Consider the following 27,848-nt stretch of genomic DNA (forward strand, 5'->3'; position numbering starts at 1 on the left):
TGCCAGGAAACTCCCATTGCAAAAAAGTAGACTTTATTATCCCCACCGTGTGAATAACAACCCCACTGCAGCCAGAGGGGAGCAGCAGCTGCCTGGGACCGGTGGTGCTGCTCCCACCGCAGCCTGAGAGGCCAGAGTGTTGCCAACAGCAGCTACGACCCTGCTGGTACAAAACCTGGCTGACCCTGAGCTGCAGCGCCCATCCCATGAGCAATCCTGGTCCTGCCTCCTGCCCTGGGCTGGTGCGACTCAGCTCTGCCATAGCAAGAGGGGAGGGCTGTTACACCACTGCGTGACCCAGAAACGCTGCTTCGTTAAGACCACCTTCGTTTTGGCCCAGATGACCCCCAGCAGTGGTGGCTTGCTGCCAGCAGATGCCACCCTTGCTGTGGACGGCTCTGCCACGGTGTGCGTGGGCACTGCAGGGGTTATACTGTCTCTGTGCCACCTGCCCCAGGACCAAGCCTTGCAGAGGAGTCACCAGTACCCCAGGGGCATATGTACCAGGGGGTGGGGGTGTCTCGGGGGTCCTGCCTGTTGCCACTGTGCTCAGGGTGCTGCCAGCCTGGGGCAATTCGGCATCTTGCCTTCCTGTAACCTCTATTTCCCCACTGTTCCCCATCCCGGGCAAAGCCCTCGAGGCTCTTCTGCATCCTGACAGGTCTCCCCTTCCAAAAAAAAAAAAAACCAAAACAAACCCAAAACTAACCAACCCAGTTACTGGGCATCCCAGCACTTTCCTGGTGCCTCCATGCCCCCTCCCACTAAAAAGCATCCCCCCCCCCCCCTCTTTTCTTGCACAGGTTGCTGGGGTTTTCCCACTCCAGGGTGCCCCTGGCAGCGGCTGGCTCTGCCCCCTGCAGGGATGCTCCCAGGGAGCAAATCCTCCATGCCAGCAGCTCTGATGTGTTCCAGGGATGCCATTCACCTCCTGGCTGCTTACTAATAAAAACACACATCGTTAAGATCCAGGGAAATTCTTAGTAACATGATGCACCATCAGTTTGAACAACAACATTAGGCGAAGGGGAAAAAATGGAACAGGAAAGAATGAGTCAGTCACAGGAACAAAACACAAACCCAACCCAAAAATATAACCAACCCCCTGACAATGCAATCACTAGAAGGGAATCAGCACCCCTCGCCATAAATATTAATTCATTTCGTTATGTGCAATTGTGTGTATTACTATAGTGCAAATAGCTCTGCATTGATCACGGAGCAGCCAGCCCGAAGGGGACTGCCCCTGGGTGACACAGGGACTCGTTAAGGACAGACAAGAATCAACACGGATTTAAAACAAACTAACAAAAATAAAATTTAAAAAAAAAAAAAAAAAAAAAAAAAAGCAACCCCAACTGCTGGGAAATGCCAAAAAGAAATCCCAGTTGCTGCCTCTGACAGCGCTGGGCAGTGCTGGTGCCTTTGCACCGTGCCCAGCAGCATCGCCCATGCATGGGGGGCAAAGGCAGGGCAGCGCCTTCGCTCCCTGCCTGCTCCCGGTGTGGTGCAGAGGGGATGGGGACGAGGAGAGGGACATGGGACAGGGCTGCTCTGGTCAGAGCTGTGTGGAGTGTAAGGGGAAAGCACAGCAGGACACAGTGGTCTTCAACACTGGTCCTGCAGCTGCATAGAATCACAGAATGGTTTGGGTTAGAAGGGACCTTAAAGATCACCTAGTTCCAACCCGCTGCCACAGACAGGGACACCTTCCACTAGACCAGGTTGCTCCAAGCCCCATCCAGCCTGGCCAGGAAGGGGCCAGCCACAGCTTCTCCAGGAAAACTGCTTGTGTCTCACCACCCTCACAGTGAAGAATTTCTTCCTAATATCTAACCTATATCTCCCCTCTTTCCGTTCAAAACTGTTACCCCTCATCCCATCACCATACCGCCCCCATCAAGAGTCCCTCCCAACATTTCCTGCAGCCCCCTTTAAGCACTAAGGTCTCCCCGGAGCCTTCTCTTCTCCAGGCTGAACACTCCCAGCTCTCCCAGCCTGGCCTCACACGGGAGCTGCTCCAGCCGCCCCGAGCATCTGCCACTCGAGCAGGTCCGTGTCTTTCTTACGCTGCAGGGCACCGCTGCTGGTTAAACCTTTTCACGGACGCAACAGTGAGCCCAGCAGCGTCCTCCAGCACCCTACGACACCCCTGACCCATCGCTGCCCTCAGCCCGAATGCTGGCTCTGCAGCCATACCCATCACGTGCCGGACCATGGGGCTGAGCTCTGGGCATTCCTCCACTAACGCACGCCCTCCCTCCCAGTGCCAGCACCCAGCACCGCCCAGTTCCCCCTGGGCCAGCTCCTCGGGAGAGGCTTGCCTCCATCACAGGCAAGCAGGCAGGAGAGGACTGACTGCGTTTTCTAAGAGGTTAAAGGATACAGAGCCTCCTCCGTGCCACGCAGGGGACAGGTGGGAGGCTTGCCTCGTCCCCTCCAGCTAGCCCTTTCCGCAAAGGGCTTCTAAGGGCAACCACAGTGCATCCCGATTAACCCAGCCAACGGTCTGGAGCAAAGCTGTTCACCAGCCTCCTGCGAAACCGGGAGCAAACCACCTAATGACACACGTCGACATGTGGGCAAGGGCCACGAAGCAGCGTCGTGACGGGTGTGAGTGCTGGGCAGGGAAGAGGGGTGGGGGGGGAGCACGGCGCTGTCTGGGGACAGCATGCCGCTCCTCCTCTGCCAGCCCAATTCCCAGCACCCATCCAGGCTTCCCCCTGCTTTTTGGGCGGGTTTTGTTTTGTTGTTTTTTGGGTTTTTTTTTTTGCTGTAGATGGGAAGGAAGGCTGGAGAGTGGAAGTGCCACATGCACACACACACGCACACGCAGACCCGCGCCAGCACGCGAGGCACGCACACCACTTGTGTTCCCGACGGTAGAAGTTACAACGCCATCCTCTCCCCCCTCCCCGGTGAAAAGTTTCTTACATTTATACATTATTTAAGACACGTCGATATATAAATTACTGTCTCTATATATACTATGTATAGGCAGCAGGGCCAGTCCATGACGAAGGGCACCAGTGGTGGCTTCTGCTCATTTCCCTCTGTCCTCTGTGTAGTGCTGGAAGCGAGTGAAGCTCATGAAGACTTGCTCCAGGGAGATCTGGCTCACGGAATAGTCTTCCAAGTGATACTTCTCTTTGGCTTTCTCCAAGGCCCCGAAGACCTGCAAGGCATGGCCCGGCAGTTACCGCAGGGAGAAGCCCTGGGTTGCGACCGAGGAACCAGAGGAAGCTTTTTCCTCCGGGGAGAGAGAAACCTCCCCTGGCAGGAGGGTGGTGGAAAGCCAGGAGGTGGATTATTTAGCAGAGGAACTGACCTCATTTAAAAATATATGTTGTTTGTATAGGTATTTTACATATATACATGATATATCTATCCATCCATCTATACATACATATTTTTTTTATATATACACCTCTGGGCTGGCATCCCAACCCAAGGTTTCTGCTCAATACTTTATATATACAAAAAAATACATACAAAAATTATATAGTAGACTATATACACTATACTATATATAGTATACTAGATATACTATATGTATATAATATACAGATAGTTTTTATATATAGTTATATACTATATAGTTTTTATATAATCTGTATAATATGTACTATATAGTCTGTATAATATGTACTCCCTTTATAGTATATGTACTCTCTACTACATACTGTATGCTATACACTATACTATCTACTCTATCTAGAGCATACAGAGTATACAGATATATATAGATATAGATATAAAAAATATGCTATATACAGAGCTTGTTTTTTATAAAACACCTGGATTTTAGACCAAGAATATATAGTGTGTATATACATATATATATACAGAGTATATAGTATACAGACACATAGTATAACCTCTATATATACTTATACACTGTATATAAAAACTATCTGTATACTATATACACACATATCTTTATACTATATATATTTATATATAGGTAGTATGTAACTGTGTATACTACATATACAACTATTTATGTATACTAGATACTGATAGTTGTATCCTGTATATCTTTTTTTTTTTGTATATATATATGTATTCCTGGGCTGTTTATATATATCTATATCTATCTCCCTGGATATATATATCCCACAGGGTCCGTGGCTCAGTAAAGCCAATGCCCAAAGCCAAAGCCAGGCCGGGTGGGCCAGCACCAATGCCCACACGCAGGTGCTTCCCTGGGCCGGGGGGCAGCAGGAGGTGCGGGTGGGTCGATGCCGCGTCCCCACCAGCGCCAAGTTCCCAGCAGGGAGATATGGGGTGGGATGGGTGCAACTGCCGAACATATCCCTTCCAGCACCCTCCAGAGCCTTCATGAACAGTTTGGGATGTACAAAGGCAAACCCCAGTGCTCGCTCCCCTGGGAGAGCCTGCTTTCCCTCTGGAGGGCTGTGGTCAAGTGCAGCCAGGCCAGGGGGCGGGAGCGGTCCCAGCTCAGCACACACGGTGCGTCCTGCATGCTCCTGCACTGACCATACAGCAGGTGAACTGTTTGGGCCCGGAGGTGGGAGAGGCTCAGGGAGAAAAACACTTTTTAATTAACTTGTTTTTTATAGATCACCTGGATTTTGGACACAGAGTGGCTCTGGAAGAAACGCAAGATGAGCTGAGCAGGAAAGCAAAGCATCAAGAGCATGCAAAGGGGCAGGAACAGGGCTGCGCCTCCAGCCTCCTCCTGCAGAGGGGTGGGACGCGCTCCAGCACCCCCTTACCTGCGCCCAGCTGAGGTTCTTGTTGGTCAAGTGATAATGTACCATGCCCTGGTGCTCGTGTTTCAGGACACTGCCTGGGAGAGACCAGCAAGGAGAGGCTCCGAGTTAGGAAACAGTGAAGCTCGTGACCTGCATCCTGCCCTCCCCTGGAGAGCAACTGCTCCAGCCGCTCACGGTACCTGGGAAAGTCTTCTCCACGAAGGCCTTGAAGGCCTGCAGCTCACCCTCCTCCTCACTCCGCGTTTTGGCCAGCAAGGTGTAGCCGCTGCCGAACTTGCTTTTCAGGTGCTGGGGGCTGCCCAGGCATTTGAACTGCCCGTTCACCATGATGGCCAGCCGCGTGCACAGCGCCTCGCACTCCTCCATGCTGCAGGGCAGAAGAGGACTTGTTCAGCAGGGCAGGAGCACTGAGACGGAACCACAGAAACTTCCGGGAAGGGGCTGGAGGTGGATTCCCTCCTTTCTGGGCTTTCAGAGGAGGGAGATTTGGGTAAAGGCAGCCACTGCTGGCTGCAGGCAGTGCCTACCCACCAGGGTCTGGAGGTGGGTCCCATCCCTTGGGCCCCACTACCCTCCTGGCCGCTCCCTGTTCCCTCACGCCAAGCCCTGCCCAGAAAAGCATCACCTGTGGGAGGTGAAGATGATGGATTTGCCGCACTCCCGCGTCCGTGTCACTGCATCCCACAGCAAACGCCGGGCCACGGGGTCCATGCCGGTGGAGGGCTCATCCAGGAAGATCACAGGGGGACCACCGATGAGGGCAATGCCAGCACTCAGCTTCCGCTTGTTACCACCACTGCGGAAGGAGATGGGAATGGGGACAGAGACCCGATATGAGCACAGGGAGAGCCTCACAAGACGAGGGGCAGAGGGGATGGGGTGTCTCCACGTCTCCTATCACCTGTAGGTCCTCACGAGCTTGTCGGCGTGGGGCTCCAGGAGCAGCCCTCTCAGCATGTTCTCCACGCAGCTGCCGATGTAGCGCTCCGGGATGCCCCGCAGCCGGGCGTACATGCTCAGGGTCTCACGGCCCGTCATGTGGTCCAGGATGGCATCGAACTGCGGGCAGTAGCCGATCCGCTGCTGGACCTTCGGGCAAGAGGAACCCAACGGGGATTAGCTCACAGGCAGGTCACTGCCAGGAGGTGTCCAAGCCAGAAGGTGCCTTGGCACTCACAGGGCTTTGCTGCACCTCTGCTAGGTATTTTGCTCAAAGCAACAGGGACTGAGTTGCAGCTCTGAAACGGCAGGGGAAAAGAGAGGGAAATTCCCCCACTGCTGGAGCAGCTGGTCTAGCGAGGATGGACACACACAGTGCACCTCGGGACAGCAACTGCGTGGTCTCACGCTGCCTTTCCCAAGCTGGTTCCTCATTGTCAGGGGCCATTTCAAGTGGCCCAAGCTCTCAGGAGAAGGAAAGCACTAGAGGGTCTGTACCTTCCCCATATCCTGGCCTTCTCTGGGGACAAGAGCCCAACAGAAGGCAGAGTCCCAGAGGAGGAAGCAAGCAGGGTCATGCTTTCAGGGCATGTTCTCCTTGCCTGACATCGTCTGGGGCTGACAGTGGCAGAGATATCCAGGGATTGAACTGGAAGACTGACCCCTGCTCATCTCTTGCTTTTCCAATGGGAGCAGGCAATTCCCAGCAAGGAGATTGCTAGCAGGGGTCTGGAAAGGTTTGACCCGCTTGTTTCAGAGAGACTGTCATCCGCCTGTGACCCCTAACTCACATTTCCAACTACAGAGCTAAACCCTTTGATGAAGGGTTTACCAGCCTCACAAGATTTGGCTTCCATTTGTTTCACATCTGTCATCTCAGTGGAGAGGGGACTGCTTCCACGTGGCCAGATAACGGAGAACTGGGCTAGACAAGGATGCAGCATCCCTCGGATAGAACCTCCACCCCTGGCAACGGCAACCGTGTCCTCCTCAGAGGCACTTGCAAGGTGGCAAGTGTTCATTTGTAACACTGCCCCCCGCCCCCGCAGTCCTTGGTACCTTCTTGATGTTGGCCAGAATGCTGTGGCCATCCACAAAGGCATCTCCCGACGTGATGCTCTCATCACCAGTCAGCATCTTGAAAGTAGTGGTTTTGCCTGCTCCGTTGAAGCCAAGAAGGCCAAAGCATTCCCCTTTGCTGACCGCCAAGGAGATCCTGTCCACTGCCAGCAGGGACTCCCGGCTGTCATAGACCTGGTGGAGACCAATACACAAGCCACGCCGGTCACTGCCCGATTGCACAGCAAGGCAAGCGGTGGCTTTACCAGCCCACGGCTCTGCTGGCAGCAGGATGCTCAGGAAGGGCCACGCTCTCCTCACCTTGGTGAGCTCCTTGATGACCAGAGGGCTGCTGAGAGATGACAGCAGTTCTGGTGGCGACTCCAAAACCTTCTTCCTCTCATCTGCCACATCCCGGTCCTCTGGCAGCACAGACACCCTGTTCAGCAGTGCCACCTAGACACGGGGCAGAAAAACCACTGTTTGCTACCTGGCTGCTGTGAGACAAATGGGTTCCTCCAGCATCCCCAACCCAGGCAGGATCCATCCCTTCCATCAGCCACCTCTGGGGACACCTCACTCCCTTTGCCAACACATACACTCAACAGGATCAGCCCCTCCGAGCAACCTGCTCCAGGGATGCTCCCTGGGAAGATGATTTAGGTGAAGAGGGCCTGTCTTCAGCCCGCAGGGACTCCTGGGCTTGGTTTGGAGAGCACCTTAATTCCTCCTCCAACATGCTCACCCATTTCCGCCGCCTGCAGATGCCACAGACCGAAGTTCTCAGTCTCCAGAGAAGGTTTGTCTCAATGAGGAAAAGGAGGAAGAGGAAGGAGAAACCCTGGATGGCCAAGGAGGTCAGGTAGCGTCCGATCCCAGGTGTTTCCCAGGAAAAGTAGTTCATCTGATAACTGATATCTGAGCAGGGATGGAACAAAACCAAGACTTGGATCAAGCCACACTCTGGGGAGGGGCAAGATGAGCTCTAGAGAAAGCTGTGAGCCCAAAGCTTTGCCAGGCTTATCTCCACCCCAGCCCACACTGGGCTCCCTGCCCATAGCTCTTTCCAACGCTTCCCTCAAGAGGATTCAGGTCTGGAGGGGATCTGGCAGAAGACGCCCAGTCAGAGGTGCACAGAGGAGATCAAGTCACTCTTGGGACTGGGATTTCTTTACTCATCTATGAAACTTCCCCTAGCCCATATCTTCCTCCAAATCATTAGTAAGGAAAAGATTCCTTAATTGGATCACCTATGAGTGTCAAATGCTGCCCAGTTTTTGCTTTAAAATGGTACCTGGAGCTACCGCCCAGGATGCGTTAGAGGCCCTATGACACTGCCCAGCTTCACCACCCACCCCAGAGACCCCCCAGTGCGGCTACAGTGGGATGGCCAGGATGGGCAAGCAAGGACCAGCACAGAGACTCACTGAACGCCTTGCAGATGAAGATGGCTTCAACTGAGGAGGTACAAAACTGAATGAACTCGTAGTTCTGGTAGAAGTCACTGATGCATTGGCCCAAGCAGTAATTGGGTAAGATGAGAAAGACTTTATCCAGGGTTTTGGAGAGGTCCACCAAGCCCAACTCTGAAAGAAGAGCACAAGATCAAGACATTGGAGTTAGCTGGTTTTAGAGAAAGACCCTGGTACTTCCAAGTTTAGAAGGAAAACCAACAAATTTTGTCACGTTTAATGGGTAAGAATGGACTGTCATACGTTTTTTTTTGCTAGGGTGGGGACAGCCTTGGGGTAAAAGAGACTCCTTGGGGGTTGGATCTTCTTGGTGATGGCAGGGTGCAGTGCTGGGCAGGCACGGACGGCAGCGACCCACCTGGGATGCTCATGATGGTGACTGCGAGGAAGGTGGCCGTGCCCGAGAGGATGTTGAAGATGGTGAGACGAGTGTAGGCCGTGGCTGCCACTGAGAAGAAGAAGCTGAGGAGGTACATGAGGGGGATGATGGCCCAGCCATAAAGGAGGAAGATCAGCATCACATCAACAAGGTGGCTGTCTTGGGTGAAGGCTTGCACGTCAAAGGCTTGGAATATCACCTGGGGCACAGCAGCGTCAGGAGAATGCAGTTTGTCTTGACCACAAGTGATGTCTCCTTGTCTCAACAGCCCAGGCAGCAAGGCAACGGCAGCACCGCACCAAGCCAGGTAACCCCTCACAGATGGCTCCTGCCAGCAGCCCATATCCTCAAGGGAAGCCCTCTTTCTGCAGACTGGGATGCAGAAGGGCAGATCTGGGGAATTCCTCTCCCTGCTCCCATGGAATTGATATTTTCTAGTGCCCACACCAAAGTGTGCAGTGCCAGGGGCTGCCGTCAGCTGATCCAGCTGGTTGGCCACGGCCCAGCTCCCAGCAGGACCAAGGGACAGCTTTTGTGCTGGTCCTTTCTATTAACTGAGACAATGCCAGTGGCCTCATCCTCTTCTCTGCACCCACACACACCCCAGCTCACCCAGAGGAGCAGCACCCAGAGCTCCTACCCAAGGGGAGGACAGGAGGGTATCAGAGGTGACTCACCAGCATCAGAGCACAAGGGATGAGGAAGTTGATGATGTCCCAGAGCAGGGCAGAAAGCCAGAAGTTGACCACGTAGACACCGCTGACAAACTGGACGTGCTTGGCTTTGATGGCCCGCTCGCTGACCAGCAGCAGAGCGAAGGTGCTGGCAAGTGAGGCCATGCCGTAGAGCAAGTTGATGGCAATGGCGAACCCGGTCTGGCCTCTGCGGGGAGAGCAGCGGGGCAGGTTAGGACACAGACAGCTTGACAAACCAACGCTGAGGCTACGCAGGGACAGCACACCCACACTGTGCTTCCGGGGGAGGCTGCACCCCCACGGCAAGTCAGCATGCAGAAGAAACACCTCACAATAAAAGCACCTCAGGAAGATGAACCTCTCCGACTCACAGCCCACCTAGCGCACCACAAACCTCCACCTGCCTTTGCGAGGTCCCACGCATGTCCCCTCTGGCAAGGTGACCCCGGATGCAGGATTTCGTGAAGTGTCTGGCTATACTCCCTCTGCTCTGAGCACCCGGGGAAAACCAACCCCAACAAGTATCTAGAGGACAATACTCAGCCACTGAGCTAGGTGCAGGGGGTTACGTGGCTGCCAGGCTCAGGCAGGTAAGTCATCTACACAGCTTTGCTCTCCTGACCTCCTGAGTACAATCACAGCCATGTTTGGGTCTGAGAAGCTCCAGCCTGGCTCCTCCACTGACACCAGCACAACCACGCCATTCTGCACCCGTGCAAGTCACGAGCCCCAGCAAGAAAGCAAGTGCCGTGCCACCAGACGTACTCCATGAGCTGGTCTTTGGCCTTCTCAGTGATGTTGCGGGGCTGAGGGTAGTTGGTGACTGTGATGGAGGCGTTGGGGCCTGCCAGTACCCTGAAGACAGCGTTGTCGGCCAGCATAAGGGCCGTGGCGGGGGAGTGATACGCCTGGTTGTTGAAGAGCGCGGTGACCACTGTGCGGTTCCCAGCTCCTTCGAAGGAGGCAGCTGTGATGTAGTGTTCATTGAAGGCTCCCCCTTCCTCAGAGGCTCTCGAGATGAGGTACTCCTCCAGGCCACCTGCCAAACACCACGGCTGTTAAGAGCAGGCTCCACCACACGAGAGCTAACTGGGGCCAACTGGAAAAGAACCCAAGCAGCCCCAGCCCTGGTGGGCCACCCTAGCCCCAATGATGGCCACAAACACAGGGTTACGGAGAACACAGCTCCGCTGGGGTGAGGTGGGCTCCTGCCAACCGTGGGACACTCTCTTGCACGAGAGGACACAAGGGGATACGTCAAATATGCTGCAGCTGGGACCTGAGCCACCCACACCAAGGGCCCTGGCAAGAGAAGCCTGTGGCTCTTGCACACCCTGCTGGACACCGCCTGCTCCGTGAACCCTCACCCAGCACCTCCAGCGGTGACTGACGCTGGGCGTCCAGCAGCTCCACGTACTGCTCCGCCAACCTCTGCGACAGACCCGAGGCGGCCGAGACGCAGAAAGGCACGATGGTCTGGCCGTAGGGCTCCAGCGTCAGCCTCAGCAGGGAGGAGTCCCTGGGTCCTGGGAAGGTCTTGGCCACGATGAGGGCAAAGGCAGTGAAGATCAGAGGCACAAGGAACTGCGCTGCCACCATCTTCCAGTTGCGCCAGCTGTACATGGCTCGCTTCATGAACATGGCGTAGAACTGCTGGCAGCACAGGTAGAACTGGGAGAGGAGAAGTCAGGTCAATGCAAGCCCTGCCAGCTGCAGAAGCCCCGCTGGCCTCAACACCCCATGCGGCTGATGGGGGGAACGACTCCAAAACCACCTCCCCATCCTGCAGGCAGTTGGTGAGCCCGCAGCAGAGCCTGCTCTCCAGCCAAGCCTGTAAAGCCATTAGCAGGGCAGCTGCTCGACTCCAGCACAGCAGGTCAGCCCATCAAACTCCACGGCTTCCCAACGGGATGCAGTCATTTTGGGATCTCAGGTGTTAAAAGCAGCTTCAGCCATGACCTTCACCTTCCTCCACCTCTCAGCATTTGAGGTTCACAAATAGGATTACTGCCACACGGCTGCCTGCCAAAGCGACCGGGCCGAGACGCCTGGGAGCTCCCTGCCCGGCCCCTGCGAGCACCTGCTTTGCTTTTTAAACCCATAAACATCTTTCTCCCCTTCTGCCTTTGAGACATGCCCTTGAGAAGCACGGGGAAATTTATCACAGGCGCATAGGCAGCAGGCCCTGAAGGGCTGCCAGGGATCTGAAACACAAGCCTAGAGAGGGAAGGAAGATGGTTCCTCTCCTCTCCCTGTTGGAAATTCCAAGTGATGCAGCAACAGCAGGTGAAAACCACTTTAAATCACCTGAGATACCTTCAAGAGCATCTTCTGTAGACCTCAAGATTAACATGAAGAGGACGGTAGTGACCAATCCCAACAACCCTAAAAATAATTTGCCCTAAAGATGCAGATTCCAATTTGAACTTCCAAACCACACACAATGAGACCAGCTGTCGGGGAGGCTCCACCTGGTAACCCCTGCTCCAAAAACCCCCCTCTCCCCGTTTCCGCTGCACCGACACCCCCAGCACTCACCCCAGTGTTGAGCTTGATGCTGGAGCAATCCTCCGTAATGAGCGCCCCACTGTCGTCCGTCATATCTGTCATGCCGCTCAGGCTGCTGGAGTCATCCATGGCCCAGTCGTTGGAGCGTCTCTCATGCTGGTACTGGAGAGCAGGCAGCTGGATGGCCTGGATGTCCATGCTGGAGTCCACAAGCTTCCCAACCCTGCACCAGGGGGGAAAGCGGCTGATGAAATACAGACCCAGACAGGACCAAGCTGTTCTGAGCTGGGGAAGCCAAACCCAAGAGACAAAACCCAACTCGTGCCCTGGAGAGCTACGCAGGACACTGCCATCACCGCGGCACACGGGGACTGCTCATCACCAGATGACACCCCACCGGGGCCAGCCTCCCTCCTGCCTACCTCAAGAAGACTTCCTCCATGGTGGTGACCGAGGCGCCGTAGCTGGCGATGCCCAACTCCTCCCGCTTCTGCTCCAGCTCTGTGAACAGGGCCTCAAACCTGAGCGGAGAAGCAAGGCGTTGGACGCTGACGCTCATGAGAGGGGGCACTCAGAGGTTAAGACAACTCTGGACATCGGTCCTGCAGCTGGTTTGAGTCCTGCAGCCAGCTCTGGGGCTGCCTACAGCACTAAGCACCCCACTCTCCCCAAGAACAGCTTCTGGGCTCCATCTTCATCTCTTTCCTGCCACAGGCAGCCTCAGCTGTCCCTATTTTTGACTTTGGAGCCAAACCAGCCCACCTCGTTTGTACCACCCTCCACACCGCAGCCATCACCAGCTGTCAACCAATGCTGTCCTGTGCAGTTGCTGCACAGTGAGCATGGGGGCATGAGAGCGATCCACCAGCAGACCCAGGGGACAACAGTGGTGAAAGGAGGAACCAAACCCAATTTTCCAAGACCAGCACTGACACAGCGAGCAGCTCCCCTTTCCAGCAAGCCCGTGACGACAGTGTGTGTGCCCCAGTGTGCGTAGATGAGGGGACCCGCCCGGGGAGGGCAAGCGAGGGACGATGCCGCTACCTGTGTGTGCTCTCCTTGGGCAGGATGAAGGACAGCTCTGCCCCAGCATTGCTCTCCATGGTGGCGTTGGGCACATATTGACAGATGAGGCGGGAGATCTCCCCCAGGTTACAGTAGGGTTCCTTCACCATCACCATGTGATATCCTGCCCCTGGGCAGAGGCACCAGAGAAGAGAGAGGAGGGTAAATCACAGCCCAGCGCGGCCCTGGGGTGCTGGAGCAGAGGGATGCTACGGCACCGCAGAGCATTGATGGCTTTGCCTGGGTTACGGACACAATGCAGGAGCAAGTGTGGGGATGGGCCTCAGAAGAGGAAGAACAGCACGATGGGGAGCAAGCAGACACCAGACAATGAGCAATGGGTCCCCTTCCCTGCCCTATACCCCCCTCCTGCTCCTCCCTGGCAAGGAGAAGACATTGAGCACAGCCTGCCTGCTCCTCCCTTACCGTATTTACGCTTGAGGAAGAGCGAGGAGCCGCAGCACTGCAGCTCGCCCTTGGCCATGATAGCTATGCGGTCCCCCAGCAGGTCAGCCTCATCCATGAAGTGGGTGGTCAGCAGAATGGTGCGGTTGCTCCTCTGCTGCTGCAGGAGGTCCCACGTGGCCCTGCGAGAGGCTGGGTCCATCCCTGACGTCGGCTCATCCAGCATCACCACCTGCACACAGGAGATGGGTGCTGGTCAAAAAGGGCCGGGAGAGACATAGCAGCGCAGGAGGGGGCAACCCCAGGGCCCAGAAGGAGCCTTGATTCCACAACATGCATGTGATGATCTTGGTTGGGGGAGCAGCTACCAGGCACCAGATCTGCACTGCAAACTCAGGGCATTGTCCCGAGTTGTCCCCGTTCGTCGGGGTGCTCCTGTCCCCTCCTTGCTGTCCCTGCATCTCCCATTGGCTCGCCACAGGTGAGGAACCACCTCAGAGCCACTAGAAGCCCCTAGGCTGGCCCCAGGGAGAAAGGTTTGAGGTAAGTCCCACCGAAGATGCTTGCCTTGGAGTCCCCAATGAGGGCAATGCCAATGGAGAGCTTGCGCTTCATGCCACCAGAGAGCGCCTTGGTCAGGGAGTGGCGCTTGTCCTCCAGGTTGAGGATCCGCAGGATGTGGTTGATCTCCTCGGGGCACTTGGAGGGTGGGTACCCCTTCAGCTGCCAGACAGGGGGAAGGGAGGGTTAAGCCTGCCTGCAGGGGTTAATGAATCTGGCAAAGACTCTTCCCACCACATCAGTGACCGGCTGCCAACAACCCCCACCCCACTCCCTCCTCCACACTCAGGCCGCAAAGTGGGGAAGCAGAGATGGACTCCTGCCCAACCCTGAAGGAGCTGGCACAGCTGGCAGGGGGGTTTCCATGGAGCCATGCTGCCCATGACCCTCTGCTCCCCCATCAGCCAAGCAGGGAGCTCCTGCCTGCAGATGAGGGGGACGGAGGAGGCAAGGGCTGTTCTGCTTATCATAGAATCACAGACTGCTTTGGGTTCGAAGGGACCTTTAAAGCTCACCTAGTTCAACCCCCCTGCAGTGAGCAGGGACACCTTCAACTCGATGGAGTTGCTCAGAGCCCCGTCCAACCCGACCTGGAATGTCTCCAGCGATGGGGCATCTCCCACCTCTCTGGGAAAACTCTGCCAGTGTCTCACCACCCTCAAAGTAAAAAAATTCTTCCTTCTATCTAGTCTGAATCTCCACTCTTTCAGTTTAAAACCATTAATCCTTTCCCTATTGCTATGGGCCCTACTAAGAAGTCTGTCCCCACCTTTCCTGCAGCCCCCTTTCAGCACTGCAAAGCCGCTAGAAGGTCTCCCCAGAGCCTTCTCTTCCCCAGGCTGAACAATCCTAGCTCTCTCAGCCTGTCCTCACAGGAGAGGTGCTCCAGCCCCCTGAGCATCTTCATGGCCTCCTCTGGAGCTGCTTGATGGACCTCCCCATGCTTTCCCAGCCTCAGGAAGCTATGGGGTGGCTGCAGGGTGCCTCCTCCAGGGCTGGCTCCCGGGGGCCCGCAGCACTCGCCCCAAGCGTCGTGCTCACCCCTGCGTAGAAGCGGAGGTGCTCTTCCACCGTCATGTTGTCGAAGAGGACATCGTGCTGAGGACACAGGCCCAGGCTGCGGCGGATCAGGACCATGTCCTGGGAGATCTCGTAGCCGTTGATGTACGCCTGCCCGCCCGTCGGAGAGTGCAGACCTGGGAGGAACAAGATGCAGCAGCCTTGGCTCAGGGCTGAGGATTACGCCAGGCGACAAAGAGCCAGCAGAAAGGTGGGGGTCCTGCTGAGCATCGCCCCCCACAGAGCTTTCTACCAGGAGTTGGAGCAATCCAGCCTCTTGCTCAAGCTGGGGCATGGCAGCTTTCTCCTCCCGCCCGCACGGTGGGCTGCATGTCATCCGTAGGCGGGAGGTGGACCTGGCAGTGCTGCCAGAGCAGGCAAGAAGTGAAGCGGGCAGGCAAGCCTGGCTCTCAGCCTGGAAGAGGTCCAGGCGAGGCCAGGGCAGACCCCCAGGCAAAGGTCCCGTGAGCACCCTGGGCTGGCAGGAGCAGGGGAAAAAGGACCGTCAAAGGTCACCATGTCCACCATGCCAAAACAGGCTGCCCAGAGCTCAGCAGCTCAAGAACGATGAAGACCAGTTCTTGGCCCGTGTCCTCTCTGCTTTATCATGACAAAGCCTACACAGACCCATCCTACAGCGGGTCCCTTCTCATCTCAGGGCTCTCCAACACAAAGACTGGCTGTCATTTCCCCTGCTGGCTGATCCCACTCTCACGGAGGGCTGAGCAGGGACCCTCACTCTCCCTCCATCTCCCCAGGCAGTGACACGCCTCTCACTACCCCAGCATCCCTGGCCAACAGCTCAGTGAACCAACGGTGCTCCAGGGAAGTGCAAAACCCCCTCCCAACCTCAGAGATGGGGTTCAGCTCCTCTTTGCAAGTCAAACCATCAGCCTCCCCTGCCACATGTCAGCCCCACAGCAAGATGCAGCTCCTACCTGTGAGCATGGATAGAGTCGTGGTCTTCCCAGCACCGTTGTGTCCCAACAAGACGGTGATCTGCCCTTCGTACATGTTCACCGTTAAGTCCCTGACTGCCTCTTTCACCTTGTTTCCCACTTTGAAGACCTGTGGGGATCACATTAACAAGTTGATGCTGCACTTGAGACAAGCGCTCCCAGATCTGCCCGCTCCGCTCCACCCAGCAGTCAAAGCCCACGATGCTCACGTGGTGTTGGCATTAGACAACTGGTCTAATTCAGGTTAAATTCAGATGTCAACCAGTTAAATACAGATGTCACCACACCTGTAAGTACCTGACACTTCAGCCCACAAGAAAATGCAGCCAGCTCTGGGGAAAAGCCTTACCTGCCTTACAGCAGCCACGCAACACAGCCCGAGGCAAAGAGGGCAGCAAAATGATGAGGAAGCTGCCCACAGGCAGCAGTTTTTACAGAAACAACATTACAATGTGTTTGTGCTGTGCTGGGCAGTCAGTACCTTGGAAAGGTGCTTTATTTTGATTCCTGACACTAGGTCGGCAGGTTCTTCCTCAATATACTGGCTCTTCAGAGCTTTCTCAGGGTCCTCCTCCTCCTCCTTCTCTTTTCCCACAACAGTCCTGGGGTGCCCACACCAGTACGAGGGCTGATGGAAGAAGGCAGAGAAACTCAGGCACAGACAGAGCCCATCTCTTCTTCCCAGCCTTGGCCACCCTCCTCCTCCCACGCAGATGCCTCCCAGGGATCTCCAAGACCACTCTCCTTGGCCTAGGAATTGCCAACCAGCACATCTTCAGCAGGCAGGTCAGAGAGAAGATGAAACTGCTCCTCCTGCCCTGCTGCCTTCCCCTGGTTCTCCCTTACAGCGGCACTGCCCATGACTACACAGGCAGAGCTTTTCCCCATGTTCATTCCCACGGAGAAGGTCAGTACATCAATGAGAAGCAAAATTGCCCAGGCAGAAGCACCCTGCCCAGAAAAGCCCATGCAATGGATGATCACCCCCTTCAAAAACCCTGACACACACTAAATACAAAAAGCCTGGGGTGCAGCTGCTGCAGTTACAGCCTGTTTTTGACCTGGCTCTCTAGGAATGAAAGTAAAGGTTTGGGACCTTAAATCCCCGTGGAAATAACAATTCAACAACTCCTGGATGCAGTATCAGCATCCTGCCGCAGCTTCTGGCAGACAGCTGCATCTCTGCTACCCTGGTCTAGCTGCAAGAGGGAGACTGGAGTGAAACCATGCTGGGATAAGGAATTTAGAGAGAAGGAGGAAAAACCTCCTGATCAAATAGCAAGGGATATGGCCACAGGATCAAAATTGACTGTGTCGTTGGCGCTTAACAAATTCTCAGCAGCCAGCTGAGCTGCAGTAACCGCCACAGCTACCGTCGCTGGAGATGATGCCAAGCATTTGACTTGGCAGAGCGAGGGCAGCTCAGCTGACAGGGCGACAGTCGTCACCCATCCCCTGGCACGAGGACACAGGGGCTGGCACTGGGACACCAATTGGCCAGGTCCACCCAGCCGGCAGCGCTTGGGGCGTTTCAAATGACTGGATCTGGTTGCTCGCACCTGGGCTTCTCTCCAATGCCTTTGCTTAGACACAGAGACACTTAACACCACCCCACACGCCAAGAAGTGTCAGAACAAAGATTTAAAGCCAAGAAGACCTTCATATTGAGTAAAAAAATACAGCTGCCTCAGCCTTTACTGAGGACACGTCACAGAGGCCAGATGGTGCCACCGCTGTACGTCAGTCTAGCCCACTGCATGGCACAGAAGCAAGGACCACCCCTGAGCGATGCCCGCCGAGCTCACTGGAAGGAGTGTGTAAGCAGTGCTCACCGTCAAGAAGAAGTACCATGGCTGAGGCACGCCGTACTCCCCTGGAAAGACGGCCTCCACGTACCAGGCCACCACGCCGTAGAGCACCGAGTCGAGGAGCAGCATCCCCAGCACTTGGGCTAAGGTAAAGTTGTCGTCCACGCTGACGGGTTTCATGAGGTCCCTCCACTGAATGCCAGTCCCTGCAACGCACACGGAGGGCACTGCCTACCTCTGCATGCCCAGGAGGACAGAGTCTTCTCCAGAACTGTCAGAGAGCATCCCCTCTCCTAATTCACTGTTCGGTAACAAGGAGCACATGCATGGCTCTACTATCCCTTCTACAGATGGAGGGAAAAGACGCAGCAGAAAGCACACTGACATCTCAAGGCTCCCCACCCCATCACGCTTCTTCCCTCATGTTCTCTGCAACCACCCAGAGAAGCAGCAATCTCTTCTGCAGCCATTGACCCTCCATCACCACAGCTGCCTTTTTATCACCATCACTTTGCAAATGCCCAGCCTCTGGGGGAACCGACAGCAATTCTTATTAACGCAGAAATTAAAGATGTATATTGGGAAGGAGGAAATGCAATGGATTCCCATCTGTTAGAACAGAATCCGTTTGGTAATTAAAGCGATGATGGCATTTTGCACAGCCCAGACTGCCACAGGTTCGGAGGGGCAGAGCTCTGGTGCTGATAAGACCTGAGGGAGCAACCGGCAATTAAGCCTCCCGCTCTTGTTAGGACCAGGAAAGTGCTTCTCCCTGACTTCTTTCCACCCTTCACACCACATGCAAGCCAGTCCCATCCCACCAAAAAACCCAGGCTGGCTCCTCTCCTGAGGGACAGGAGGCACTCGCTCACCTTTTCCTTCGAACATGCCTATAAGCTGTGCCCCCATGGCCATGGCCACGTTGGAGATGAGGCAGGATGCCAGCTTTTGGCTGTGGGACATCAGGTCGTAGCGGGGCGAGATGAAGAAGTAAGGGATGTAGGAGAAAAAGTAGAGGAAGCCACCAGCGGCAGCCGCGACGTTTGCTGCCAGCACAGAGAAAAGCAGGAGGGAAAACATCAATAATATGGTGACACCACTGAAAATTTCTCACCAGCTTTCTATGCAGGGTGATTCATGCCTTTTGCCAAAGCGTGGTTACAGCGGGGCAGGATGAGGATGTGCCCACGTCCCACGGCAAGGCAGGAGGAGCGCTGGACCCTGACCCTGCAACGGGCAGCTGCAGAAGCACTCTGCCCATCCCAGACCAGAGCGTCCAGGGCAGTCAGCTGAGGCCCTAATGCATGAGCTTGTCTGGTTTGGGAAGCAACACCACACACATCCCTTCCTGTGCACCGTGGGGAAAATGCAGACAAAAAAGGGAAGAAAGCGCCCCCTGCACATGTCGAAGCATGTCATCCAACACAGAGCCCTGTGCAACCTCATGTAACTCTGGAGCCAGCCCTGCTTTCAACAGGATGGACCGATGACCTCCAGAGCTGCCTCCCAACCAAAATTAGCCAAAGATTTTACAGCATGGGGCCCATAACACCCCCCCTGCCCCCAGCCCCACAGGTCAGTAACACAAGGAGGCAGCTGGGGAGGCACTCACCTCTCGAGAAGAAGGTGCTCACCATGAAGTTGAAGGAGATAGAAGAGACGGAGAAGATGGCGAGGAAGGTGAACACCAGCGTGGGGTCGCTGTTGGTGAGCACTGCTCCCTGTTCGCTCACCTACCGAGAAAATCTGGTTACGCCCAGGGCTGCTGAAGCTGGCCCTGGCTGCAGGCACATGCGGGCAGCTGACACCTGATGTTCTCCGCGAGTTAAAGACAAACTGAGAGGTGGGTGAGAACACTCAGGCCTTCCTAGACCACTCCAGAGGGAGGACATACAGGTTGCCCTTGTGTGACCTGGGGTCTGAGAGGCAGGGGACACCTCGCTCAGCATCCAGGCACCCATGTCCTGCTTCTCATGGCGTGGGTACGAGCAGAAGAGAGCTCGAGTGCCTCCAAGGGCACACAGGGCTGTGGGAGCAGGGGGGGCCTGCTCTGCATGGAGTGCCTGAGCCTCCTCGGTGCCTGTGGGGCTCCCGCCCCCCAGCCCCCTGCTGGGGAGGTCACCGCTGCCATGAAAGGCAGCTGTGGAAAAGGCCAACTCCAGCCTCCGTTACACATCTGGAGGAGCCCTGAGACACCAGGACAGTCCAGCCCTTGGCAGAGGAGCCTTGTCATCCCTGTGCCTTGTCAGGACAGAGCTTCTGGCCTGCAGAACAGTGGCCTGGGGAAAAACACTCACCTTGACACAGAAGAGCACGGTGACGAAAAACACGGACACCAGGAGGAAGAGGAAGAACATGAGGAACCAGGCACTCCAGTGCAACCAGTTGCTGAGGCCCATCATGTGCATGTACTCCTGTGGGGAGGTCAAGCCGTCACCCAGGGCTGCACCCACGCTTCCCGAGCATGGCCAGGGGTGAGGTGGAGGCCTGCTCAGGGTGGTGGTGGCTTTGCCCCGCAGCACTGGCAAGGGAGGTGGCAGCCCCAGGTCCCACTGAAGTGGTTCTGCGCAGCCTTCAGCATCACACGGTGTCCCCCACAACCCTGGACAGGGGCTGCTGCTGCCACAGGTGAACACTTCCCTGAGCTGAACCCAAACCCACAGCAGCTGAGGCCAGCAGGGCCACCAAGGTCACTTGGCAGCAGGACAGCGGGCAGGACAACCCCAGACCACGAGGAAGCCAAGCCCTGCACACTCAGCCCTGCTGATGTAACCACCACAGCAACTGAGCTCCAACCGCCCACACACAACTCAGACTCTCGGGTTTCTACACTCAAAAGACAAAAATCTTTCTCCCCACAGGCTGAACTCCTGAATCTGAAAAGCTCTTGAATCCACAAGTGCTGCCCTCTCTCCAAGCCACCTTCCAGCCCAAGAGAAACATCAGCCCTTCGGTCCAGCAGCCTTGGCCGCACGGCAAGGAGAGACGAGATGCATCCCGGTGGCAGGATTAGCGACATTCCTCCCTGGGGCTCGCTAATCCGCTGCCATTCCCACCTCCTGCTCTCTGGCTCCAAACCCGACGGGGATTCTGTTCCTAATTTAAAGGCAACATCCGTTGGGAAACGCTGCGGAGGGAGGGGAGCACCCGGATGTCCCCACCGCTCGTGTTACCTTCAGCTTCTTCTCCTTCTCGTGCACGACAGCACGGACGATGTTGAGCGAGGTGTAGGTGAAGCTGAGCATGAGGAGCAGGGGTAGCTGGTTCTGGATGGCGAGGAGGAAGAGGTCGTTGACGTACGCCGGGTAGGGGAAGCGCTGCACCACCACCGTGATGTTCTCCAGCAGGCTGGTGGAGCTGGCGTTGGTGTGGTACTGCATGATGGCTCTGTCCACCGCGTGCTGCACCGCCAGGAAACCTTCTCGGATATAGCCTGCATGGCAAAAACGACACGGCGGAGTAGAGATGGGCCCAGGTTTTGGTGGGAGGCGCTGGCAGGAGGAGGGAAACAGCCTTTGTGGGAGGGATTGCTTGGGAAGAGGAACAGGGAACAAAAAAAGAGCTTGTAGGAAAAGCAAAATAAACATCACTGTCGACACACTCCTGCAGGCACAGAGGGGCTTGGGAAGGATTTAAATCACAGCAATTTAAATCTCGCATAATCATCATTCAAAGGCAGCTGGCAGGAAAAAAAACGAAACTGCAGCCGCCTTTCTGTGAGCACAGCTTCATTTTTGGAAGGGAGGAGATTCTCCATCATCATTAACCACCACCGATGTCGCTGAGCTTGTATTTGGTCCTCTTTTTTTGTAAGCTGAGAGGATACAGGATACTACGTGGGTTTCAGTAAGGAAGAATATATTCTGTTACTCACACATTTGGCTTAAATTCTCATGCATTAAAAAACAGTGAAATATTTTTAATTTTAAACTAGTTTATTTTGATGTGGGATTTCTGCCACTTGTTACTGGAATGGCAACTCAAATTCCGCTTACAAAGCCCCAAACAAGCATTTGGAAAGTTAAGTTACTTAAAACAACTTAGCCAGAGAAGGAAAAAGTCAGAACGTGAGACCACAAGCAATGTTTTATATTAACTACTTCACTAAACACTGTGGTGAGGGAATTGATCTGAGCTCCTGGTCACAGCGTCCAGCAGAACACCTGGACCAGCCAACACCATCCTCTCACGCTCCAGTTTATTTACACTGCACAAGCCAAACCCGTTCGCCCGCTTCCTCGGCCTCTCAGCCCTTCCCTTGACATCGGTAGTGAATGACAGAAGGGGAAACCCAACCTGGGGAAATATCCCCTTTGCAGCCGCAGAGGAAGCTCCCAAGAAAGCAAGTCCTAAGCCAAGCGTCAGCTCCAGCAACGTCCCCACCGCCTCCTGCTTGCTCAGTGGTTTGGCTTTCCTTAAAACCCTACACTCAAACCACAGAATTGCTCTATTTGCTTTCAAAGTGTTTAAGCAGCATGATAAACACTGAGCAGTTTGGAGCTGGAAAAAATTTTTCCATTAAAAATACAAAAGGAAAAAAAAAAATTAAAAAAAATTCACCCAAGTAAAATTTATTCTTATCCAACCCCACTCAGAGAGGCTCCCAGAGTCAACAGTGCCCAAGAACTCACAGGATAAAATGTAAATAAATATTATAAATAATAAACACAATAAATATTAAAATGTTTAAAGAAAATAAAATTCATTCTTTTTAAATGTTAATTTTTTTAAAATTAAATTATGTATTTAAAAGCTCAGAGCCTCGGTGAATCTCTCTAATGAGCTGAGTGGCAGTATAGAAAATTACACCCATCTCTTTGGCCGTGAAATAGCCCGTGGCAGAGGAGAGGTGGCCCTCACCCGGTGTCCCCCCATCGGCAAACTTGGCCTCCCGGGGCCCGGGCAGCTGGAAGAGCGGGAAGAGGTAGCTGGTGTGCCAGTCCCGGTCCAGGTTGGGGTTCAGCCCCGTCTGCTCGCTCCGCGGCGCGTTCCTCGGGCTGTACTTGAAGCGCAGCTCATAGTCGACCTGGAAGGAGCAGGCGAGGGGCGTCGCGGGGGCACAGAAAGGAGCCACGTCTGGGTGGCAGAGGGCAGGGGGGTGCTGCAGCCCCCCACTGTGTCCTCGTCCCCCCCGGCTGCGCTCACCTGGAGGGGCAGCGGGGCCGTGCTCTGCTGGAAGCGGTGCTTGAACACGACGGCGGCCAGCACGCTGCCCGAGCGGTTGTCCACCCTGACGTACTCCTCAAAGTCCCGCTCCGAGGCAAAGCCCTGAGCTGCAGAGAGGGGAACACACTGGAGATGCAGGCACGGAGCACAGCAGCTCCTTGTGGGCTGATGCTCAACCACCACCAAAGCCACCGTTTTGGTCCCGGACATGAGGGGTGCGCTCCAGACAGAGCTGGGAACCCCACTGGGGTTTATACGGGACCACCACGGGGCACCCAGGCGATTCCTCCTCATCGAGAGCTTCAGTTTGGAACATGAGGTGCTAAAATGTTCTGTGCAACAAGATTCCCCAAAACACTTTTTCTCAGGGAAGTGACAGCCAGCTTCTTTGACTATTTTGGGGTGTTATTTTTCTAGATGGAAACCGCAACAAAATACGACCAAAAATCAAACCAAAATCCTGCAGTTTTTATGAAACAAAAATAAAACCATTGCCTCGAAGTTCCGAAAAAAAAGTGACGCAACCCAGGAACACAGCATTAGGATTTATCAGAGCAAAAACTCATACCGATCTATGGGGTGGAAGCAGCAGCCCCCAGTCCCTGCTCACCTCTGATGCTGATGGGTAAAGCTCTCTCCACCGCCTCAGCGATGCTCCTGACAGCGCTGCTGTTGGAGGGGACATAAGCCAGCTCCCAGGGATTGCTGGGGTGCCGGCGGTAGAAGAAGCCCGGCAAGTCATCCACAGACTCGGGGGGGTAGACAGTGGCGTTGGGGTGGCTGATGGAGTGCACCCGGTGCCGCAGCGCTATCAGGATGGCGGCAAAGAGCAGCGGCAGGCAGATTTCGATGACTGTCACCAAGATCTGCCGTTTCTGCAAGTAAGGAAGAGATATAAAAAATAAGATGTAAACACTGAAGGCAGATCAAACACAGTAGCGAGGCTCAGGGCGTGCAAACACCACATAGCAGAAGCATTGCTGCATTTCACAAGGTTTCACAATCTGGGATTTTCCAGAGCCCAGGAATGATGCTGCGCCGGTTCCCGCATCCTTCGGGACTTTACAGCCAAGGCGACCCCTACCCGAAGCACCGCTCCGTCTCAAATCACCATCCTTTAGAGCCTTCCCCACCACGCTGCCGGGTTTGAATGAGCTGAGCTGGTCGTTCGCCCTTTCCCTCTGCCCAGGAGCAGGCAGCACTCAGCTCTTGCCTAAACTGCTCCTGCAGGCAACCGCAGCGACGCACCTCCTGCGAGGAGGGACCAGCCGCCCCCAGGAGAGGGAAGCGAACGGCTTTCACCAAAGCAGAGCAACCTCGCCCAACGCTCCCGGGGCTGGGAGCTAAAAATATGGGAACGGAACGGAAGGCTGGGACAAGCAGGCAGCGGGGAGGCAACGCAGGGTGCAGCAAAGCTATCTCAGCCAGGGAAGTTTTTGCTGCTGGAGCTTAGAGCAGGACATGGGGTCTGCACCCCAGCTCGGGATGGGACCCGGCAGCACCTCTGGCTACGGGCATCAGTGCCCCTGCACAGCACCGAGAACATACCCACGGGCGCAGCCTCCACCTCAAGGTCTGCCGGCACTAAACGTGGTGGTGCATTTTTATTTTTTTAAATTTAATTTTAATTTTTAAAATTTTTTTCATTGGACAATGAACTTGAGTCCAGTGAACGCACTCGGGCAGCCAAGCAGGAGCACGACCCTCCAGTGGTTTCACCCAGGGCTACCTCTCCTGCAAACTTCCCACCAGCTACTAACACCCACCACCAGCTCACGTTAATTAGCACCCAACCCAGGCTAATTTGCTTTTAAAACTCTGCTTGTCCTGAGGGAACTGGGGTCACCTCTGACCAGAGGGAGCAGTGGTCCCGACCAGCGCCATGCACACCCACACCCCTGCAGCATGACCCTCGTGATCTGTTTGACTGCTGGGACATGCTGCTGGCCGATGGATTCATGCTCGTAAAATTACCGCAAAGGTCACGCTTGCCTCCAAGGAGGGGAGCAGCAAGCACGGGGCTTGCATCACCCAGCTGGGGCAGGGATGGGAGAGGGAGGCAGAGCCCCAAGCTCAGCCGGGCACACCACGTCTCAGCCCTGTGCGGTGGCAACAACCAGGCAGGTCTGGGCCAGAGAGGTGAAATCTGGACACAGGCACCTTATTTCCTCCTGCAAACCGAGCTGCCTCCAGCCCAGCCCGGGTGCAAGAGCAGCCCAGCACATCAAACCTCTGTCGCTGCAGCGACAGCTCAGGAGTTGTCCCCAGCAGCAGGGAGCAGCTCCAGGCGCAGAGATTCATGGCTGTTCACTTGGAGCACGTGTCCAGAGCAGAAGCAGAGACACTAACCTCCTCTGAGGGCTTTACAAGACCAGGGGGGGTTTTCCACCCTCTCCTCCGCCAGGCAGGGCAGAGGAGTAACACCAGGCAAGGGAAGCACCGAGAGATTTATTCTCACAACTTTGCTGTCTCAGCAATGGGGTTTTATCCAAGGGCGCAGCCCCTCTCCGACATCTCCGCACGCTCAGCCCGCACGGCCTGGGTCACAGCAGGGCGCAGCGTGAGACTGCGGTGCCATCACCAATGCGCCCGCAGACGCCAGGCATCCGTACGGGGCAGGAATGCTGCAGGCAGGGCACGGCACAGCACGGCGGCCATCAGGGCTCCTCTCCTGCCTGCACTCACCACACACTGGAGGCAGCACCCTGGCCGCCACAAAAGCTCCTTCAGCTCCGCACACACCAAGCGCTGAGCCGTTCTGACCACGGAGTCGTACCTCCTGCCCCTCGTAGAGTAGAAAAAGGTTTTATTTGTTAAATGGGGGAGAAAAACAAAGCATCAAGTGGGGCACGCCAAGGCAGGCAGAGTCTGTGGTGGGGCAAGAACGGAGCCCTGAGCACAGACCAGCCCAGACCACCCGGGAAGCAGCAGCTGAGGTGAAATTGGCTCTCGGGCGGTTTGTCAGGAGGGGGATGTGGGCGCGCAGCCATGCAGCCGCTCCCTGCATCGCCCCGGCTCTCAGCACCCACTGCCAGAGCTGAAAACCCCTCTCCAGGCTTCCCCTGAGAGAGCTGCCTGCTCCCACCACAGCCAGGGCCGAGCCACTGCTGCAGCTGGCCCCGGCAGTGCGGCCGGGAGGCAGTGGCTCGGAGCAGGCAGGGAAAAAGAAGCCTTTCCAACGGCCACGCTCATAAAAGCAAACGTTGCAGATGTCTGATGGGTTTATAATGCAGCTCTGGCGGAGCAGCTGCCTCCTGCTGATTTACTATCGTATTAACCCTCTCCCAGTCTCCCGGGCTGTCTCCACAATGGTTGTCCGGCTCCCTGAACTCGCAGGCTAATACTCATTTACCAGCGCAGGCTTTTGCTGCCACAGAAGTCGTTTAAGCTGTCGTATTCCAGAGGTGACGGGGACACTCATCCATAATCACCACCTCCGCCTGGCCAGGGCTGCCCCAGCTTTGAGCAAGCCACGTGTCCCAGCATCCGTCTTCACATCGGGGTGATGACAGCTTGGGAGCTCTGCGTCTTCATCAGGCACATGATTTTTTTGGTGGAGACTTCAAGGAGGCAAGCAAACACTCCAGGCTGTATTCTGGCACAGCTTGTGGCCTTGGAAAAAACAACGAGGGGTGCCCCTGCCTCGGAGCACACCCAGAAAATGATGCTGTTCCCCTGCACAGGGCATGAGGGATTGTCCTGCACGTGTCAGGGGTGAACCAGGGGGATTCACGGGACTGGCCATTGCACACACCCACACAGCACGCTCCTGGCTGCAAATCAGACCTGCTGCTCGTCCCTTTGGTCACATCTAAGCCCTGCTGCCGCTCCCTGCCCTGCCGGAAGGTGCAGGCAGCCCAGCCAGCCCTTCCCTCTTCCTTTTGTTTGTTTTTAAAGCAACACCATGCTGATCTGCAGAAGTGTAAAGACAGAGTGCGGCGATCTCTTCTCCCTCCTCTTCCACCGCCCTCCGCCAGAGCTGGCTCTGGGTCCCAGCCAAGATGCAGCAGCCCCCCAGGAGTGCCCACACGCTGCCAAAAGGTGCTGCAGCCTCACCCAGCAGCAAGTGAGATGCTGCTGATCAGCAGGGCAAGGAGGCCCCGAAATCCCTCATCGTTAGCCAGCTGCCACACAGTTGGGCTGGGAGCAGACGCCAGGACAGAGGTGGTTTAATATTTTTAAGACTCCCAGAACCTGCTTCTGAGGGCTGTAGAATGTCATGGAGGACAAAGAAACCTGGGCCCCGGTGGTCTTCTGGGTTTACAGGCACTGTGAAGAAATCAGCACCTCCAGGGGAGTAACAGGACAGCTCAAGAAACCCACCGTCGCACGGGAGGGTGTGTGGGTTATCCTGCCCTGTGAGAAGGGGGAGCTGAATTCATGGCTGGATTGCAGGAGGAGAATGGCACAGCGTGCACTCGAGGGGACAGGGACAGCAGAGGATGCAGCCCTGCCCATCTCTCCTCGACACAGAAGCCCTCCTGGAGGTGCCCTGGGCTCATGGTGAAGGTTTGCTGGAGAATCGAGCTCTGATGTACCCACAGCTAGTGGTGACAGAGGCAGCCCCCGAGAGCGCAGCGCCAGCCTACCTGCAGGATGTAGTTCTTCCAGAGCAGCAGCCCAAACTGCCTGAGAACAACCATCCTCCCATCAGAAGGGGACCACCGCTGCTCTGCAGGACTCTGGAAGAGAGAAGAGAGCTGTGAATACCTGGCACTTGCGGACCCAGGCGGCAGGAGGGCAGCCTCCTGCATCCCACCCCTCGGCAACCCCAGGGCAGCCCTCTTGTTTCCAGCCTGGTGTTGCAACATCTGGCTCACCCCCAAACGGGGGAAAATAACCATCGGGCTCCCTCTCCGAGGGTCATTACTGACCCGTAACAGCCAGAGCTCGTGGTTTCTGACATGACCCGTTCCTGGTCATTGGTGTGACCTGAGCCGCAAGAGAGGGAGGCTGCTGTCCTGAAACCCAGCCTGCGAGGATCTGGGGTCCTTCACCAGCAGCAGGCAGGGAACAGCAGTGGAGCACAGGGTT

The 27,848-nt window shown here is 55.6% G+C and overlaps 1 protein-coding gene across 1 annotated transcript; it reads right to left on the minus strand.

Moving 5' to 3' along the window:
• Positions 1 to 1,344: 1,344 nt before the first annotated feature.
• Positions 1,345 to 27,457, minus strand: ABCA3 (ATP binding cassette subfamily A member 3). Its single transcript, XM_009960000.2, has 30 exons — positions 27,404 to 27,457; positions 23,425 to 23,689; positions 22,794 to 22,921; positions 22,509 to 22,674; positions 20,822 to 21,081; positions 19,946 to 20,062; positions 19,261 to 19,381; positions 18,521 to 18,694; positions 17,673 to 17,854; positions 16,322 to 16,468; positions 15,820 to 15,949; positions 14,864 to 15,018; positions 13,829 to 13,984; positions 13,283 to 13,493; positions 12,836 to 12,986; positions 12,214 to 12,312; positions 11,822 to 12,014; positions 10,651 to 10,954; positions 10,049 to 10,322; positions 9,266 to 9,470; positions 8,568 to 8,787; positions 8,165 to 8,323; positions 7,483 to 7,655; positions 7,059 to 7,193; positions 6,738 to 6,932; positions 5,641 to 5,828; positions 5,365 to 5,535; positions 4,919 to 5,106; positions 4,740 to 4,813; positions 1,345 to 3,175 (listed from the first exon to the last, which is right to left on the minus strand). The coding sequence occupies exons 1-30, from the start codon at positions 27,455 to 27,457 to the stop codon at positions 3,044 to 3,046; spliced, it is 5,127 nt and encodes a 1,708-aa protein (XP_009958302.2). The 3' UTR covers positions 1,345 to 3,043.
• Between the last annotated feature and the right edge of the window lie 391 nt (positions 27,458 to 27,848).

This window comes from Leptosomus discolor, chromosome 14, assembly GCF_034619465.1.
Source record: "Leptosomus discolor isolate bLepDis1 chromosome 14, bLepDis1.hap2, whole genome shotgun sequence".
NCBI classification, from domain to species: domain Eukaryota; kingdom Metazoa; phylum Chordata; class Aves; order Leptosomiformes; family Leptosomidae; genus Leptosomus; species Leptosomus discolor.